General features: G+C 41.0%; 1 protein-coding gene across 4 annotated transcripts in view; it reads right to left on the bottom strand.

Annotated features, from left to right (window-relative positions):
- Positions 1-1,982: 1,982 nt before the first annotated feature.
- The window catches only part of TCEANC2 (transcription elongation factor A N-terminal and central domain containing 2), a 41,887-nt gene continuing 24,002 nt past the window's right edge, over positions 1,983-19,867 (bottom strand). For all 4 annotated transcript variants that reach the window (XM_082612396.1, XM_082612394.1, XM_082612395.1 and 1 more), the window contains exons 4-5: positions 12,089-12,282; positions 1,983-3,874 (exon numbers count right to left, since the gene is read on the bottom strand). In XM_082612396.1, the coding sequence (XP_082468522.1) occupies positions 3,686-3,874; positions 12,089-12,282 (383 nt within the window). In that variant the 3' untranslated portion in view covers positions 1,983-3,685. The remainder of the gene's footprint in view (positions 3,875-12,088; positions 12,283-19,867) is intronic.

Genomic DNA, 19,867 nt, shown 5'->3' with positions numbered 1-19,867 from the left:
TTTTATTTTTTATTTTTATTTTTTAGATTCCATATATATGTGTTAGCATACGGTATTTGTTTTTCTCTTTCTGACTTACTTCACTCTGTATGACAGTCTCTAGGTCCATCCACCTCACTATGAAAAGAAATGGATTAAAGACCTAAATGTAAGGCCAGACACCATCAAACTCTTAGAGGAAAACATAGGCAGAACACTCTATGACATAAATCACAGCAAGATCCTTTTTGACCCACCTCCTAGAGAAATGTAAATAAAAACAAAAATAAACAAATGGGACCTAGTGAAACCTCATTGTAGTTTTGATTTGCATTTCTCTAATGATTAGTGATGTTGAGCATAGACCTCGGTTTTGAATCTTAGATCTGCTATTCACTATCCATGTGGCCTTGAGTAAGTTACTAAACCACTGTTGAGCCTCAATTTTCTCACCTTTAATTGGGTATTTTTTAAAATGTCTAGCACAGTGCTGAGCAATTATTATTCCAGCTGCCATAGTTACTAGCAGTGGGAAACTGAACAAGATACTTCTGCTTGGTGAGCCTCAGGGTCTCATCTGTAGCTCCTGCTAGGTATCCACAAGGCCCTATGGAATGGATACTCAGCAAATGGTTGCTGAATAAAAGAAGAAATCTAAAAAACTGAAACAATACCTACTAATACAACGAGATGATTCAACAGGATTTTTAAAAAACTATATAAAGATCAATGTAAATGCTAATAAATTATCTTAGGAAAAGCATCTAGCACCTAGAAGGTAGACAATGTTAGTTCCTTTCTTTCTGTCCTTGCTTCTTTTTTTAAATTTCTCTAAAATAAATCTCTGATAAGCTTAATCCATTAAAAGAACAAAAATATAAACATAAATACACACAAAATCATACAAGTATATTCAACATCATTACATTGGCAGATTTCATCTTGCTGCACTTTATTCTTCCCCACATCCTATCTCCTCTCATGCCATATTCTGACTCCCCTCTCCTCCCTAAGGCAGCCAATGGAAATGACCTGATATATATCATTTCATACATTTCTCTGTGTTCATATAATCCCGTACAAAGACATACATTCATATATAGGATTTTTTTGTTTCCTTTTTATAAAACTGGGTTCTTATTAAAGACATTTCTCTATAAATTTCTTTTTTTTTCCACTTAACAATACATCTTGGTCAATCCTTCAGGTCAATGGATACAGAAGTCATTCATTCTTTTTTTAAATTAATTAATTACTTACTTTTTGGCTGCGTTGGGTCTTCGTTGCTGCGGGCAGTCTTTCTCTAGTTGTGGCGAGCAGGGGCTACTCTTCGTTGCAGTGCACAGGCTTATTGCGGTGGCTTCTCTTGTTGCAGAGCATGGGCTCTAGGCACGCGGGCTTCAGTAGTTGTGGCACGTGGGCCCAGTTGCTCCGTGACATGTGGGATTTTCCTCGGACCAGGGATTGAACCTGTGTCCCCTGCATTGGCAGGTGGATTCTTATCCATTGCGCCACCAGGGAAGTCCCATTCTTTTTAATGACTACTCATTGTCAGTCTTCCCCACACACAAATAATGCTGCACAAAACATCCTTGTATGTATTATGTGTTTCTTTAGGAAAACCTTCTGCTGGGTCAATGTACATATATGTTTAAATATTTGTAAATATCAGCAGATTATTTTCCAAAGAGGATGTGGTAATTCATATTCCCACCATCAGTGTATAAAAGTAACCATTTCCCCACATCTTCACCAGAAGTTGGCATTTTATTTTTTTAATATCTTTATTGGAGTATAATTGCTTTACAATGTTGTTAGTTTTTGCTGTATAATAAAGTGAATCAGCTATATGTATACATATATCCCCATATCCCCTCCCTCTTGCGTCTCCCTCCCTCCCTCCCTATCCCACCCCTCTAGGTGGCCACAAAGCACCGAGCTGATCTCCCTGTGCTACGCAGCTGCTTCCCACTAGCTATTTATTTTACATTTGGTAGTGTATATACTATGACATATATACTATGTCAGTGCTACTCTCGCACTTCCTCCCAGCTTACTCTTCCCCCTCCCTGTCCTAATTTAAAATGTTTTCCAGTTTTATCGGTGAAAAATGGCATTGTATTATTGCTTTATTTTGCATTTTCTTGAATATTTTCGAGGTTAAGCATCATTTTTCTTTTTTTTAATATTTATTTATTTGGTTGCACCAGGTCTTAGTTGCGGCAGGCGGGCTCCTTAGTTGCGGCTCACTGGCTCCTTAGTTGTGGCATGTGAACTCTTAGTTGCAGCATGCATGTGGGACATAGTTCCCTGACCAGGGATTAAACCCAGGTCCCCTGCATTGGGAGAGCGGAGTCTTACCCACTACGCCACCAGAGAAGTCCCTAAGCATCATTTCTTATTTATTGGTCATTTGGGGTAAAGATCTGTGATGTATGCAACTTACTGTCAAAAGAGTGTCAGAAAAAAGCTGAGTGTGTGTGTGAGTGTGAGAGTGTGAGAGAGAGGGTGTCCTTCCTTTTTAATCCATCTCTTCTTTTTCTGGATTTTAAATCTCTTTTTTTTGGCCGCACAGCAAGGCTTGCAGGATCTTAGTTCCCCGACCAGGGATCAAACCCGGGCCCCCAGCAGTGGACGCACAGAGTCCTAACCACTGGACTGCCAGGGAATTCCCTAAATCTCTCCCTTTCTACTGGCTCCTTCTTTTCAGATTACAAACATGCTCCAGTCTCCCCTAACCTAAAAAACCTTCTTTGGGTCTTGCTATCTCCCTCAAATTCCTGTCCAATCATTCTTTATTTTCACCAACTATACTCTTTCTCAACCCAAAACACTTTACAGTGAACAAGCCATACCTTTGGTTTTAGGGACAAAAAAGCCCCAGTTTATTATTACCTTTTTAAAAAAGCAAATATCACTTACATAATTGTTCAAGCAAGTCTATATACGGGTATTTCATTTGAAAATACGTATGTATATAATTTTTCTCCTACAGCAATTCATTTCAAGAGCAATTTCATTATGTATCTTCTACAGAGCCCTAAACCGAGAGAGCCAACATATTCAAATAAACCCCAAGGTGTGGGGATGCTTCAGGCCAGTTCCTCATTAGAAGCCTCAGCATGGGGGCTCTGGAGACCAACGCAGGTCTTCCAGGGAGAGCTGAAACGTTCAGATAAGTGAGTTCTGGAAAGAAGGGGTAGTTGGCGGGCTCCGGCAGGCTCACCCCTGGGGTAGAGCAAAGAGTACAGACAGGGGAGTTCTGAGAGGCACTGGAGCTATCTAAACTCAGGGGGATGGAACCGAGTGAGCAGCTGTGGTAATTGAGTTTCAGTCACCTGCAGGGTGGCAAAATAAAGTAGTAACTTCATCTGCCTGACACGGGGGAAGTTTAGAGGTGTCCCTGGCATATTCACAGTGGAATCCGTCACCCTTTCACTGTGTTGGGTGATGGCAACCGTACTGCGCTTCCTAGCGACAGCAAGCGCACATCCTGTTAGGCAGCACCAGCGCACTCCAGCTAATGAAGCATTTCCTGCAGGTCTGTCTCCCAGGGCTCTCTGTATCCTCTGTCTGAAGGAATGGCACCATGGGAAAATTCAGCACCGCCAGCATGAGCCATCGCCCAAACTCAAAGGAGTCTTTGAATGGCAGAGAAAGGCCCATTTTCCTTTCTGCCCAGCCCAGGGTTGGAACCATCCTCAGGTCATTTTTTGTGGGTCTGTACAAACGTGCCGACTGGCAGCGTGCCGTTCTTCACCTGAGCACGGATTTCAGCTCGATGCTTTAATGTGAAGACCAGGGCTCTCACTGTCCGCCGGTATGGCCCATTAATGAGGCGGGAGCAGAGATGAAACGTTTCCCGTTCAATATTTTCAACCAGTAGGTGATCCATCTAAAAACACAGCAAAATTATCAAATTAGGGCCTTGCATTGCATAAGGATTAAAAGCAAGAGAGGCTGGAGCACTTTGCTCAGAGGCCTCCATTAATCAACTGAAATTCAAAGACATCTACTTCCTGTCACAAAAGAAACAGGAAGAGCAAATTAATTCCACCCTGGCAATTAAGGAACAAGGCCATGTGCTTTGTGACAGGGACCTCATTCACAACCCCTGCCGGGTGGTAATATGTGCCATTATAACAGGAAACTGGCTTGAACCAAGCAATGGGTTCTGGGCCCTGGGCCCTGTACTTTACCAACCAGGAAACGAAGACCAAGGATAATAAATCAGTATAACAGTTTATACTTTTTTGTTTGTTTGTTTTTTAAGTGCCTTTTAACCCCTTACAGCATTTTAAAAACACTGGGTCTGGATCCTAGTATGTGTGTAAAGCAGTTGATAAATCACTTTTCACATTTACTGCTCACAACTCCTATTATCTCATTTTATAGATGAGGAAACAGGTTCAAAGGTAAAGGAATGCTCCAGATCTTACAACTATTAAGAGGCAGAGTTGGGACTCTAACTCGGAGCCCCCGACTCCAACACCCATGTTTCTTCCCTTTCACCATACTCACTGCCCCCTTAACCTTCTGAGAGACCAGCTGAGTCTGGAGAGACCTCTGCAGGGTCAGCTAAGCAGAAAGGGGCCTAGAGGATAGGACCTGTGGCAATTCTGGGGTGGTCTGGCTCAGGCCCAGGCCCTCCTGAAGTCACAGGCCTAATGAAAGCAGGACAGGTCTGAGACTTTTGCCCACATGATCTGGATCCAGGCCAGACCGGGTTGCTGGTCAGAGACTCCCTCACTTCGTTCCTTTCCAGGCGCATCGCTCACTATTCGCCTCCCTGGTCCTGACCTCGGCCCAGCCTGAACAACCTCAGCTGCTTTTACACACCTCTACGCCTCTGCGCAGGTACACGTTTCCTCAGCAAGGTGCAATTTCCCTAGGAAACTCATTCCTATTTGTATGTCAAAGCTTAGCTAAGAAACAAAAAGCAAAAAAGCAAATCCTAGTTTAAAGGACTGAAAGTTCCCCTTGGGGCTGCCACAGTGTCCCGACCTTCCCTTAGTCATTTTCATAACATACTATAATGATCTATTTTTTTGAGTTTGTCTTCCCCTGAGAGTGAGTTCCTTGAAAACAGGAAACAAATTTCTCTCTCACTTGCTTTTTTCCCTTCACTCTTTCCCTCCCTACCCTACCACACATTCAAATACTCAGCACTATGTGCCTGGGCTGAGGAAAGAGCAGTGAACAAGGTCAACATAGCTCTTGACTCCACAGAGAGCACGGGTTGGCTGGAGACAGATAGAAGCAGGGATTGCAAGTGTACCGAGGGCTGGGAAAGAGGACAGGAGGGAGTTCTGGGGCACACAGCTATAGCAAAGGGACCCGACCCAGGAGGGCAGCTCCTGGCCTCAGGAGGGAATGGCATTTGACGTGAGACCTGGAGAATGAGAAGGATCAGGCCAGGTGAGGTGGGCACTTGCTTGGTGATGAATTCAGTGAGCTGTACATATATCTTTTGTGTGCTTTTCCATATATGTACTATACTTATATTTTATTTATTTATTATTAATATTTTTTTTTGCAGTACGCGGGCCTCTCACTGTTGTGGCCTCTCCCGTTGTGGAGCACAGGCTCCGGACGCGCAGGCTCAGCGGCCATGGCTCACGGGCCCAGCCGCTTCGCGGCACATGGGATCCTCCCGGACCGGGGCACGAACCCGTGTCCCCTGCATTGGCAGGCGGACTCTCAACCACTGCGCCGTCAGGGAAGCCCTATACTTATATTTTAAAAAGGAAAAGTTTAAGGAAAAAATGCACCAAAATAAAAAAAAGGATCACTGGACATTTGATAAGTGTCCTAACAAAAGAGAGAGACCAGCAGACCAAAATGAATATAATAAAGAAAACTGGAAGAGATGAGGACCACGCAGGGAACAGAACAGGACTGAGAGAGAGAGAGAGAGAGAGAGAGAGAGAGAAAGGGAGAGAGAGAATGAATATCCAGGTCCAGACATCTGCCTAGGTGTAACAGACAAAAGGTGTTCAGGGAAGTTTGGGGTCCTGATGACTGACTGATTATCTCCAAGGCTGGTGCTGGAGTGACTGGACGTGGTGCCATGGCTCTCCAGAACCCAGACTCCTCGAGCTTTTCATGGCCTCCTGGGTGGGCACTGAACTAGCCCCCAGCCTGAGGCAGCCCGGGTACCAGACTACTTTAAAAGGCTATAAGGGTGGCTGGCCGTCTGCCCAGCATTTGTCCAGCAACATTTGCAAAAGAGGCTCCTCAACCCAATGAGGGTTCCTCGTCCCAGTGTGAGGATGGTTAGTCACTGACTGTTTAGAGATTCACTTAATATGACAGGCAAGAAAAAAGGCTTTTTTTTTTTTTGAGGGGAGTGGATGTTAGGGGAAGAAGGGTATGTGTACATTTGCAAAAATAAGTCATGGCCATTCCATCAAACTATAGTATATATAAAAAAGAACCTTGAGAGTGCCTTGAAATTCACAGAACTGGATACTTATTCATACTTCATTCAGCAAATAGTTATTGAGTCGCTACTCTGAGTACGGTCTGATCTAGGTATTAGAGACACCCAAGCAGAAAACACCTGACCCCCTACCCTCTAAGAAGTCACAGCCTAGAAAGGAGAGGCATGTACACAGAAAACCAAGGGGCAGCAGGATAGGTGCTAGACCAGCAATGTGATGGGAATAAGAAGCAAGTAGCTAGCAATTCTCATGCATGCTTCTTGTTAAATGAAGGCCAATCGGAATGAAGAAATGAAGAAAAACATTTGTAATATTAAAATGTAAACCGTAAGGGAAAATGATTCATCATGCATCCTTGTGTATAACATGTTCATTGAACAAAGTGAAGAATGCCTACCTTATAACTGCCTTTGGAGAATCCAAACCTACCCAAGTTGAGAGTCCTTCCCAGTGGGTCCTAATCTGGTAATTTAGGTAAGCCCTTTTGGGTGAAAGGACCAGAGTCTTACTGAGACCTTGAGAAAAAGGGGTTTTACTATGAGATACATGTGTATGAATGGGAACAAGAATGCTGTAAGAAACCTAGGGATTTATTTATGGACCATATCCTTTCTCTGTGTCTCTCATGATTTGCCTGGTCTCTTTATCACATGTTTTTGTTCCCCTCCATTTGCCTTACTGACTATTAATTCTAACTGCCTTATTCTCTCCCCCTATTCTACACATCTCTACCCATAGCTTCTGCTTCCTCATAACTCCTCCAATATCCCTTCTGTTTCAAAACTCCCACTGTTGCTTCTTGGTATTTCCTAGTTCAATTTCCCAGAGACAGAGAATCTGATTTGCCTTCCTTATCTATTTGTACCTGTGAGTTGAGTGTGTGTTATTCAGTTGTCCAATCCTGGACAAACTGGCAATAGCTGGGTGAAGATATAAAACACATCCACCCAGAGCTGTCTTTTGTCAAGGATTCTGGACTCAGAAGAAATGGTGTCATAATCAATTAGTGATGTCTGCCACATCTGTAAGCTCTTTAAAAACAAGGGAAGAAGCTCTTCTTCATGTGTTTACCTTAAGTGCAGAACTTCCCACACTGTATTGTGACTATTCATTTGCCTACTTCCCTCAGAAGACTGTAAGCCCCTCCAGGGCTGGTACCATTTTGGGTCCACTTCTAAATTCCCCATGCCTAGAAGCATAGGTACTGGCACATATTAAGTGCTCAGTAAATATTTGTGAACTGAATTTCCTCTTTCCCCACGTATACCTCCCTCCTTTTCTGCTTTTAGTAACATCCTATACATAGCATATGAAATATGTTTCTATTTTATATGTATTTTCTAGTTAGCAAAATCCAACCACTCTTACAAAGGCCAGTTCAAGTGCTGTCTTTTTCATGAAACCTTCCCAGATTTCCCCATCAGATTTCACTGTTCTGTCCTTTGTGTGTTTATACCACTTGCTAGTAACACTATTTCAGACATATTTCATCCTGCCTCATATTTAGTCAGTCGTTTACAGGCTCTTAGTCAGGAGACAGTAAGCTTTCTTAGGATAAGGACTGCAACTCATTCATGTTTGCATTCTCCTCTGGCACCAGTAGTCGTAGAACTAAACATTTGGTGAACTGAATATCCACTAGAAGCAAACTTTGTATGAGTTTTCCAATAGCATGATTGGATTTGTACATATATACCCACACTCCTTTTTGACCACTTGAATACATTTATTAAAGAGCTGGTCAAAGCCAGAGGTACAGTCTGAGGCCATTAAACAAAGAAAAAACTAACAGTCCCATATGGGGATGTACCCCTGACCTGGATCTCATTAGCACCATCTGACAACCAACTGGGCCAACCAGCCAGTGTTTCATAACTCTTAACGATAACAGGCTCACTTTGAGAATCAGATTCATTTTTTTAAAATGACATAATAGGAAAATGATCACAGGCCGTGAGGTAGGAAGGAGAGTGGATAATGAGGAAGGGGAAGTAAGAGAATGACACCACAGGGGACGTTCATATGAGGAAAGATCTAAAAGACAGGGAAGAACAAAGAAGATCTGGAAGGGAGAAAGTAAAGGGGAATGGAGTGTGGGTCTCAACAATGGAGTTTTTATTCATCTATTCCTTTATTCCAAGAACAAGGAAACAATCCATGAATCTGGAAAGCAAGATCTGTACAGTAATAAAGAGATGCACTTTGGGGCTGTGTGTGTATATTCTTTATCTGTGGCTTTCACTACTGAAGGATAAGACCAAACAAATAACATAGTAACATTATTTTCTATAAAAATGTAATGTGTGTATTTGAAAAAACACATGCCAAGATCAAATTGCAAAAGTTTTTTAGTTATTGGGCCAATAACTTACCCAATGGTTTACTACTGCCTGATAAAGTACATTTATGGAGATCTGATGTCTGATTTGAATGCACTCAACATTGGTTACTGTCAAAGACTAGATACTGGATTAGATGGTTCACTGAGTTGCCCTAATATGAAAATGTTTCAGATGATGATGGGTGCTAAGAGTTAACTTTATGTAGAAAGTGTTTGTATTTATATTTTCTGACATACCAAACTGATTAAAAAATACTATAAAATGTTGTTTATGCAGGGAAAACAGACTGATTTTCTTCGGCCAAGGAAGATGGCTAAGATGCACACTTTTAATTTTTAAAATTTACTCTTTGGGAACAAAACCATTCAACTATGCTTAATCTGATATTTTTTCCAATTACACTGGAAAGCACTAACGAATGTATCACTTTTTTAACTTTGCTTTGTAACACTTGAGTGCTTACCACTTGATGTGCCAGTTAAAGGATAATTAATGGATAAACTAAAAGGATAATTATTATTGAGTTTAATATAGCAGGCAAACTGCTCATTAATCCTTACAAGCATAGCTTCGTTATTATCATTTACTTAAAAAGATACCACAGGGAACTGGTATTTACCACCACATTAACTACATATTATATACCCACACTCTATGTTTCTGCAATAATTTTGGTTTATTTTAAAAATAAACTTCGTTTAAAACATCAAATAGCGAGTCTTGTTGGCTAATCGATACTCCAGAAAATTAGACTTACAACCTTCATATTTTTTTTCTCTCTTCCAAGGGCTTGATATTCATATTAATACTTCCTTAGGAAAATTAAGCACTTACAGTATATTACTTCACTGAACCATCAAATAGACATTAAAAATTATAAATATAAGAATAGAAATATATAGAAAAGTATATACAAAATGACACTGATATTGATCAATTAAAAATACAACATAAATGTGAATAATTGTCAATTTTCTGCAATGTTATTTAAATAATCAATAAAAATATCTTATGGAACAGTTGGTACATAATTGGCTCTTAATAAGTCTGGGATAATCATAACTTGCCCAGTATTCATTGAAAGAGCTACAGGGACTTCCCTGGTGGCGCAGTGGTTAAGAATCCACCTGCCAATGCAGGGGACACAGGTTCGAGCCCTGGTCCGGGAAGATCCCACATGCCACGGAGCAACTAAGCCCGTGCGCCACAACTACTGAGCCTTCACTCTAAAGCCCGCGAGCCACAACTACTGAGTCCACATGCCACAACTACTGAAGCCCGCGTGCCTAGAGCCCATGCTCCGCAACAAGAGAAGCCACCACAATGAGAAGCCCGCGCACTGAAACAAAGAGTAGCCCCCGCTCACAGCAACTAGAGAAAGTCCGTGTGCAGCCAAAAATATAAATAAATAAATAAATTTATTAAAAAAAAAGAAAGAGCTACAATAATTTACCAAATAGGAAATGCACCAAAATGTTAACAAGACTATGTCTGGATGGTAGGTTCAATGGTGATCTTATTTTTCCTTTCCATATTTTTTAATTTTCTATCGTAAGTTTGTATTAAGAAACCCCAAACTTTATTTATTTATTTTTTTTTTTTTGCGGTACGCGGGCTTCTCACTGTTGTGGCCTCTCCCGTTGCGGCGCACAGGCTCCGGACGCGCAGGCTCAGCGGCCATGGCTCACGGGCGCAGCCGCTCCGCGGCATGTGGGATCCTCCCAGACTGGGGCACGAACCCGTGTCCCCTGCATCGGCAGGCGGACTCTCAACCACTTGCGCCACCAGGGAAGCCCCCAAACTTTATTTTTAAAAAGTAAATAATATACCACAAGCCCATTTGCCTTTCTTTTGTGGATACATAATAGAAATAGAAAGGTTAAAATATTTTTTCAGAGAATGCAGTGACAGATCAGGTATTTAAATCAGATTTTTTTTTTTTACTAGTACGCGGGCCTCTCACTGCTGTGGCCTCTCCCGTTGCGGAGCACAGGCTCCGGATGCGCAGGCTCAGAGGCCATGGCTCACGGGCCCAGCCGCTCTGCGGCACGTGGGATCTTCCTGGACCGGGGCACGAACCCGTGTCCCCTGCATCGGCAGGCGGACTCTCAACCACTGCGCCACCAGGGAAGCCCTAAATCAGACTTCTGAATTGCTTCTTTTGTTAATAATATTAAGTTATTCTTTAAGGATACATTAGGGATACCCTGAGAAGAGGAAAAAATATGGATGTTATATGTCTGATTTTTCCAGAATATTAATTGACCTAAAAGATTTATTTGATGATGATGATTAATATTACTGCTAATGAGCAAAAATTCTTCTTCCAGCATGTGTACCTCAAACCACTAACACCATTCTAACTGTTGGTCATGAAGATGACAGGGACTGTGCAATGGACTATATGCATTAGAACTAAAGGTATGAGTGCTGACCAAAAATGGAGTACAGTCTTCAAAAGACAGTTATTTATTTTGCCATTGATATTCCGTAACAGAGTCCATCTCAGAATTTTTGCTTCAGTGGAAATGGAAAGAATTTTATTTATTTATTTTTATTGAAGTAGAGTTGATTTACAATGCTGTGTTAGTTTCTGGTGTACAGAAAACGGATTCAATTATATATATATGTATATATAATTCTTTTTCATATTCTTTTCAATTATGGTTGATTACAGGATATTGAATATAGCTCCCTGTGCTATACGGTAGGACCTTGCTGTTTATTTATTTTGTATATAGTAGTTTTTTCTGCTAATCCCAAACTTCTAATTATCCCTCTCCTAACCCCTTTCCCTTTGGTAACCATAAGTTTGTTTTCTGTGTCTGTGGGTCTGTTTCTGTTTTGTAAATAAGTTCATTTGTGTCATATTTTGATTCCATATATAAGTGATATCATATGGCATTTGTTAGGGTAAGAATTTTAAATGGGAAGGAACCAACATTCATTAAGTGACTTCTAACCACCAGGCACTATCCTATTCTTTTGTATATACGGTTCATTTAATCTTTCCAATAATCTTAGGTAGTAGAAATTATAATCTTCATTTCACAGATAAAAAATCAAGTCTCTGAAATGTTAAGAGATTTGCCTAAGGTGTCACAACCAGCACATACTAGAGCCAGGGTTTTAATCCATGTCTTGCTAGTTCCAAAGCCTGTGCTCTTTATACAATACTGTCCCCCAGAATGTTTATAAATCCAGAATCTTTAAAAAAAAGTTAGAATAAAGCCATAGCACTTAAGACTATGAAAGTTCATTATGAAAATATGAAGGTCATTTAACCCAGAGTACCTAGTCATCACATTCCAACCAGGACATTACCTCCAATTCCAAGGCTTCCGAGAGTAATTTCTGGGCATTTTTCCTAAATGTCTCGGTTTTGGAATCACTTCGGACTTCTATAGAAGGTCTATCCTTGTGTTTTTCAATGAAAGTTCTCCACTCAGTGTAAACTTCTCTGGCAAGACAAGCCACTTCTGAATCTGAGTGTTGACGCATCTTGTTCACAGTGTGACCTGGAACAAGAGAACAGAAACCAAAGAAAAGGTTGTTCTGTATTCTTCTGAAAGGTACAGAACTGGAAGGACTAATGTGTGGCACTTAGCAAGTCATTCACACACCTAAGGATGTAAAGGCTCTTGTGCAAATGAAGACCTGTTTCTCAAAGACTGAGATAACAAGATAATCACTGGGGGAGAATCACTGGGCTAGCCAATGAAATAAGTCATAAAACAGAAGCTCGATCAATAGATATTTAAAATGGAACACCTAAGGTACCAACTCCTTAATCCAAAAATTGCAATAAAAGTAAATGAATTAAGCATTTATCTTGTCTTTTCAGTACATATTATATTTCAGGACAACCAAACAGTCCTAGTTATTGACAGAATATTCTTTATTCAGCTAATAAATGTGATAAAATTGACAGAATTTAAAAAAATTTTGTGGCCCATGATGAAATAATTCATTCAGGTGACAATCAACAGTGGATGAAATCAGTCAATGAAAAGTTGATGGGGAAATGTACAATGGAAAGATGAGGTGTCATCATCGCCACTGATCAATCTTAGCATCCCTAAAAGTAGCACTATCAGATAGAGGTAGCACTTCACAGTCCTACCTATGAAGTAGTCTTGCACCCTCCTCCCAAGGAAAAGATGAACCATAACCCTAGTAACTAGTCATTCAAAGCTAACCTCCAGTTTATAGAAAATATGAGAGACAGAGGAATAAGTTAAATTATAGTGTAAGAAACAAATCCAGAATGTGGGACATTCTACAGGACAACTTTCAATCATCAATGGCACTTTTAAAAAAAGGGAGTAAGGTTATGGATTGCTAAAGATTAAAAGAGTCTTTTGAGTCCAAACTATCAAATGTGATGTGTGATCCAAATCCTGATTGGAATAAACCAATTAAAATATATTTTGAGATAAACAAGAAATACGAATATACACTGGTTATTAAATTATATCAAAGAATTATTGTTGATTTTGTTGAGCATGATGATGGCATTGTAGTTATGTAAGAAAACATCCATATTTTTTAGATATGCATACTGAAGTATGTAGAGCTGAAATGACAAAAGGTCTGAGATTCTGCTTTAAAATACTTCAGTAACAGCACAAAAACACAAAAAAGGGAAAGATAAAGTGAATGCGACCAAACCTTAATAGTTACTGAATGTAGGTGAGAGGCCTATGGGGGTTTGTACTGTTCTCTTTATTTTTGTGAATGTTTGAGATTTTCATAATAAAAATGGAAAAAGAGGAAAGGGTCAAAAAATATCATATGCAAAAGTACTTAGATAAAAATAAACACATAGAAAAGCCAAAGAAATCAAGCAAACATTTAAAGTTCAAAAAGTATTAGAATATAAGATAGGTATACTTCTTAAAAAAATCAATAGCTTTTTTATGTCAGCAATAAACAGTCAGAGTATAATAGGGGGAAAATCATGCTTAAACTAGTAAAAACCATAAACCACTTAGCAACTCATTAACAAGAGGGGGTTGCATGCCCATGTGCTGTTTGTGTATGTGCCTATCTCCTTAATAGCTCTGGAACCACTCTTAAACTCCATCCCCATCACCACTGACCTTGCCTTAGGGCATGTCGCCTCCAGATGACTCCAGCAGCCTGACTGGCCTCTCAGCCAAAGTCTGGAGCCCTTAATGCCACCTTCCACACTGCAGCCAGAGTGGCCTTTATTTATTAGTTTCTCTTTCAGGGATATTTTTTAAAACATTAATCTGACCATTACACTCCACCACTTAAATCTTTCAATCCTATATCCAAATTCTTATCTAGTCACACAAGTACCTTCACAATCTGCCACCTTCCCATCTACCTTCTAGCTTCATTTCCAGCTATTACCCCACTGTCATCTGATACTCTAGCTACTTGCAGCTCCTAAGACACTTCAATATATTTTTCTCACCTCTTTACTTTTGAATATATACTCCAATGAGCATTTTGTCTGCCTGGCATATTCCTTCTTCTCCATCTGGTTAACTTACATTCTGCCTTTAAGACTCAGTTCAGGAGTCCCCTTCCCCAGGAAGTCTTCCTTAATATAATAACCCCCAGTCTTGGCTGGTACCTCTCCTCTGTGCTTCCTTAGCACCTCATGCTCCTGTTCATCACCATAACTATTATAATTAGTTGTAATTATCTGATCAGTTATCTCTCTTGCCCACCAAAGAGAGCTCCTTGAGGGCAAGAGCTGTGACAGTTTACCTTTGTATCTCCAGCAGAAAACAGGGGCAGGACAGGGGGTCGGGAGAGTGGGTGTTTGGTCAATGTTGGGGAATGAGAAACCCAGATGAGGAAATACATATGTTTTTACTAAAATGTATAACAGAAAATTTGAATGAAAGGGGAAAATATACCATATTACATGATGGAAAGACCAGTACAGAGATGTCAATATAGAAATTAATTTGTAGATTTAATGTAATTACAATAAAAAAAATCTCAGTAGGCTGCCTTTATTGGAATACATCCAAATAGCTTTAGACTTATTTTAGAAAAACAAATGGGTAATAGCATAAGATACTCATATGTATTATGAGGTGTAACTACCCTTATATGCTATTGGAACATATTATAAAGCAACTAAAATTATATGGACTGGCACCAAAAAAACAGATCGATAGATCTGTGGAATAAAAAGTGAAGCTCAGGGGACTTCCCTGGTGGTGCAGTGATTAAGAATCCACCTGCCAATGCAGGGGACACAGGTTCGAGCCCTGGTCCAGGAAGATCCCACATGCTGTGGAGCGGCTGGGCTCATGAGCCATGGCTGCTGAGCCTGCATGTCTGGAGCCTGTGCTCCGCAATGGGAGAGGCCACAGCAGTGAGAGGCCCGCGTACCGCAAAAAAAGAAAAAAAAAAAAAAACAGGAAAAAAAGACTGCAATAGCTCTACGTGGAGTAACGTGGAAAGATGATTACTCAGGTTCTCAGAAGAGCACGCACAGTATAAGCCAATATTTATTTGTAAAATTACATTTGTGTATATATATATATATATAAACAAACACATATATTTGTTTATACACAGAGAAAAAGAGACTAAAAGAATTTATACTGAAATTATTAACGAGGGTCTCCTCTGAGCAGTGGGACTGTATGTATCTATGCAGTTCAGCTCACAATCTCATGGGCTGGCTCAACGTGTAAGCAATCCTAACAGCATGGGGTATGCTATACTAGAAGTGCATTCAGGTTTCTTTGGAATAGAGATCCTTCCCTTCATGTGTTCCCCACCTTATCCTTTTCTCTCCCCAAGACAGGCACCGTTGATCCACCTTTATATACAAGAAGTGAAGATGCACAAGTCCCACAGAGAGTCCTTCTTCTTGTCGAATCCAATGGACCTTTTTCATTGTGACATTACTTGATACCTCTGTGGCATCTGACACTGCTGCCTTTTTCCTTCTGAAATATTCTCTTCCATTGCGTTTTGAGATACCACCTGTTACTGATTCTCCTCTTCCTTCTCCATCTCTTCTGCTGGCTGTACATGCCTTGCCCAACCTTTACTTACCTGTGAACCCCAGCTGGGACATTGTCCTTGGCCTCTTCTCTTCTTTCTTCACCTGTTTTCCCTGAGTAACCTTACCCACTCCTGTGGTCCAACTACCATCTGCAAGCAGATGACTCCCAAATACATATCTCTAGCCTAAAGGCTCTCACTGAGCACAATACCCAAATATCCAGTCCCCTACTGGACATCTCTACCTGCTTATTTTGCAAGCACCTCTAGCTCAACATTTCTAAAATGGAAAATGGAACTCATTATTATCCCCCTCAGTCCCTCCTCCTGTATTTCTTGTCACACATGGCACTAGCATTCACCCATTATTTTAGGCTCCTTAACTTTTTTTTTTAAGATTTTTTTTTGATGTGGACCATTTTTAAAGTCTTTATTGACTTTGTTACAATATTGCTTCTGTTTCATGTTTTGGTTTTTTGGCCCCAAGGCATGTAGGATCTTAACTCCCCCACCAGGGATCAAACCCACACCCCCTGCATTGGAAGACGAAGCCTTAACCACTGGACCGCCAGGGAAGTGCCTAGGCTCCTTAACATTTCTTGCATCTTTTCCTTTTCCTCACGTCCCTCTTTATTCTCCCTGCTGCCCTGATTCAGGTCCTCATCACCTCTCCACAGGTCTACTGCAATGACTTACTAATCAATCTTTGTCCCCAGAGTGGCCTTCTCCAATTCATCCTCTATATTAAAGTCAAATTAACCTTTTAAAAACACAATTTGATCACATCATTCCCTTATCAGAAGCCCTTCAATGGCTCTCTCCTCTGTCCTCAAATTAATTTCTAAGTATAGATTCAAGCCCTCGATGACCTGGAAGTTCTTTGGCCATACCTCTCACCATATCTCTCTCTTTCCTTCCTCTCCTCAGTCCCAGCCCTCCTACCCCTTTGGCCTCCAGGTGCTAAGTTCTAGCCATAGAAAGCAGTTTGTGTGTCCTTGATAGGGTCAGGCTGTATGGCCTTCTTACATTTCTGTACTTAGCTCACACTGCTCCCTCTGCCTAGAAGGTTTAAATGTCCACTTTTCTCTCTAAACTTGATGTAAACATCTTGGGTGCAGAACCCCATACCTTACTCCTTACTCCAAGATACATTCCCAGCTCCCAGCATAGTGCCTTACCACAAAACAATCAAGAAATGTTTGCTGAACTGAATCAAACAGTTATATTATAAAGAAAAAAAGGTTTACATTTGGCTTTCAAATTGGCTTTGTACTAACAGTTGAATACGGATGCAGTTGATTGGGGAAATCACACAATTGCAAACAAAATAATGGAACTATATTGTAAAGAATTGAATGAAAAGTTTCTAATTCTTACCCATTGCTAAGAACCCTTCCTGCTTACTACTCTAGATTTTATAGGAATTATATCATTTAATTTTTTATAATTACACAATGAAGTAAATACTATTATTATATCTCTTTTTACAAAGAAGCTCAGCCAAGCAACTTGCCCAGGGCTTCATAGCTAGTAAGCATGGAAGCCAGGATCTGAGCACAGCAGCCTGACTCCAGAGCCTGCATACTTAATGCCCCAACACCCTGTCCTTCTCTGTTATTAGGGACTGGCACACAGAGAGTGTCCAATAAAGTTCTGTTGAGATAATGTTGTTCACCTTCTTGATATTCCTAAATCAGAAGAGCCAAAGGGCAGAAGTCTTCGACTCTCAGGCCAGGGCAAAGGAATCACTGCTCTTGGCCTGCAGGGGGCAGTACACCTCTCAGATACTCCCACAGGAGCCCCACCTGGACTGGTCAGGAGGCTCTCCCAGCACCAGGGAAACCACCCCAAGAAGGGCAGGGGCTATGAGGAGACCTGGGGGATGCAAGCTTTGCAAGCAAGAGGGTGACAGAAGGAAGAGTAACAGCAGGGAAGGCACTGAGTCTGGGGCAGGAAAAGAGGAGAGAGGAGGCCTAGGGAACCCTCTTCTATAAAAAACAAGACAGAATGACAAACTTCAAATGAAAAAGGGAATTTCATGATAACAATAATGACAGTTAGCCACTGCACTGAATGCTTTACATTTAAGTCAATGAATTCTCAGAACAACCCTATGAGGTAGGTGCTATAGTGATTCCGCGTTTAACAGGTAAAGAACTAAGGAACTAAGAGGTTAAGAAACTTGTGCAGGACATGGCAAGTAAAAAGCAGGGCCAAGTTTCAAATGCAGGCAGTTTGGCTGCAGAGCTCAAGTATTAACCCTATACTGTTCCCTCCAGTGATCATACAGTCCTACCTCCTCCTGATTCAGATGGAAAAAATGAGGCTCCATGACCTTTCCCCAAGGTCACAAGTTGGTCAGTAGCTACACTGAGGAAGTTAATGATCTGCAAAAAGTCATTATTTGCTCCATGAAGTTTATGTTAAAGCAAGCAGTGCCACTGGCTGGTCTTATGATCTAGGTCAAGTCCCCTGGGTTTAAGAGTACAGGGCTTCTGCATCCCAGCACATTGTTAAGACAAATTCCCTGCAGGAAGCGGTCTTTTGCTCATTTAACAAACATTATCAAATACTTAGTAAGTACCAGGCCCTGTGCTAGACCTTGGGATAGAATGTTGAACAAGACACAGCCCTTTACTCAAGGAGCTCCAGGTAGGTCTAAGCACAGGAGAAGACACCTAAACAAAAACAGTGCACCGAAGTGTTACAGGTCCTAAGATAGTATTGAAGGGGGAAACCGAGGGAGGGCCAAAAGGACAGAGGAGTCAATCTGGCTGGCAAACGGGCCAGGGAATACCATGAAAGAGGCAATTCTCGTCCTGAGTCTTGACAAGCAGTAGAGTGAATAAGAGCATAGAATCTGAAAGAGCACAGAGTAATTGGAGGGCTGTGGTAGGCAAAATAATAGTCCCCAAAGACATCCATGCCCTAATCCTCAGAACCTCTGAATATGTTACCTTACATGGAAAAAGGGACTTTGCGGATGTGATTCAGGTTAAGCACCCCGAGATGGAGAGATGAGCCTGGATTACCTAGGCGAGCCCAATCTAATCACGTGAGTCCTTAAAGGCAGAAGAGACAGAAGAGTGGGTCAGAGAGATGAGGTGTGAAAAGAATTCGACCCACCATTGCCAGCTCTGGAGATGGAGGAAGAGAATCACAAGCCACAGAATGCAGGTGGTTTCTAGAAACTGGAAAAGGCAAGGAAACAGATTCTCCCCTAGAGTCTCCAGAAAGGAATGTAGCCCTGCCAACACCTTGATTTTAGCTCACTGAGACCTGTACTGAACTTCTAACCTATAGAAATGTAAGATAATAAATCTGTGTTTTTTAAACCACTAATTTTCTGGCAATTTGTTATGGCACTATTCATAGATAATGAATACAGGAGCTTATCAGCAGTTCAGGATTGCTGAATCTATGGGACAACTTAAGAAGAGAAGGCCATTTGAAAGTTCTTTGCCAGTAACTTATCCCATGAACTTGGGCAAGTCAAATCACATACCCATTCATTCACTCACTCACTAACTCATTTATTCATTCAACAAACATTTTTTGCTTCACCAAGACGATTATGTTTCACCTGGGTCTTAAAGGACAAGTAAGAGCTTGCCGTGGACAAAGGTGCATCTTTGGGTTTCAGGAGGTGGCATGACATGGCATAAGTCCACCTTAGCTTTGTCACTTATTATTTGGTTTCCCGACCTGGGGCAAGTTACTTTAAACTCTCTAAGCCTCAGTGTTCTCATTTGTAAAATGAGGAAATCAGTGTTCTCATTTGTAAAATGAGGAAATAATAATATTTACCTTATAGAATTGTTATATGGATCAAATGAAATCGTAGATGTGAAAGCACTTTGTAAGTACAAGGTTTTTTGTTGTTAATCAATTATAAATGAAAATCAGATCAATATGATGGACGTAAAACTTCTCCCAGAATATTTATACCTACCGTATTGCAGAAGTGGGGCATGTCTGCCTACCAGGTTGAGTGCAAGGTCTAACTCCACTGCCTCATCAGCCATTTACTCAATACCCCCACCCACTGGTTTCCTTTATAATAAAGGTATTCGGTCACAGAGGGCCCATTAGGTGCCAGAT

Source organism: Mesoplodon mirus, assembly GCF_964341445.2.
Source record: "Mesoplodon mirus genome assembly, chromosome: 3".
NCBI classification, from domain to species: Eukaryota; Metazoa; Chordata; class Mammalia; order Artiodactyla; family Ziphiidae; genus Mesoplodon; species Mesoplodon mirus.
The sequence above is the reverse complement of the archived record's forward strand: the minus strand, read 5'-3'. Positions and strand labels throughout refer to the sequence as shown.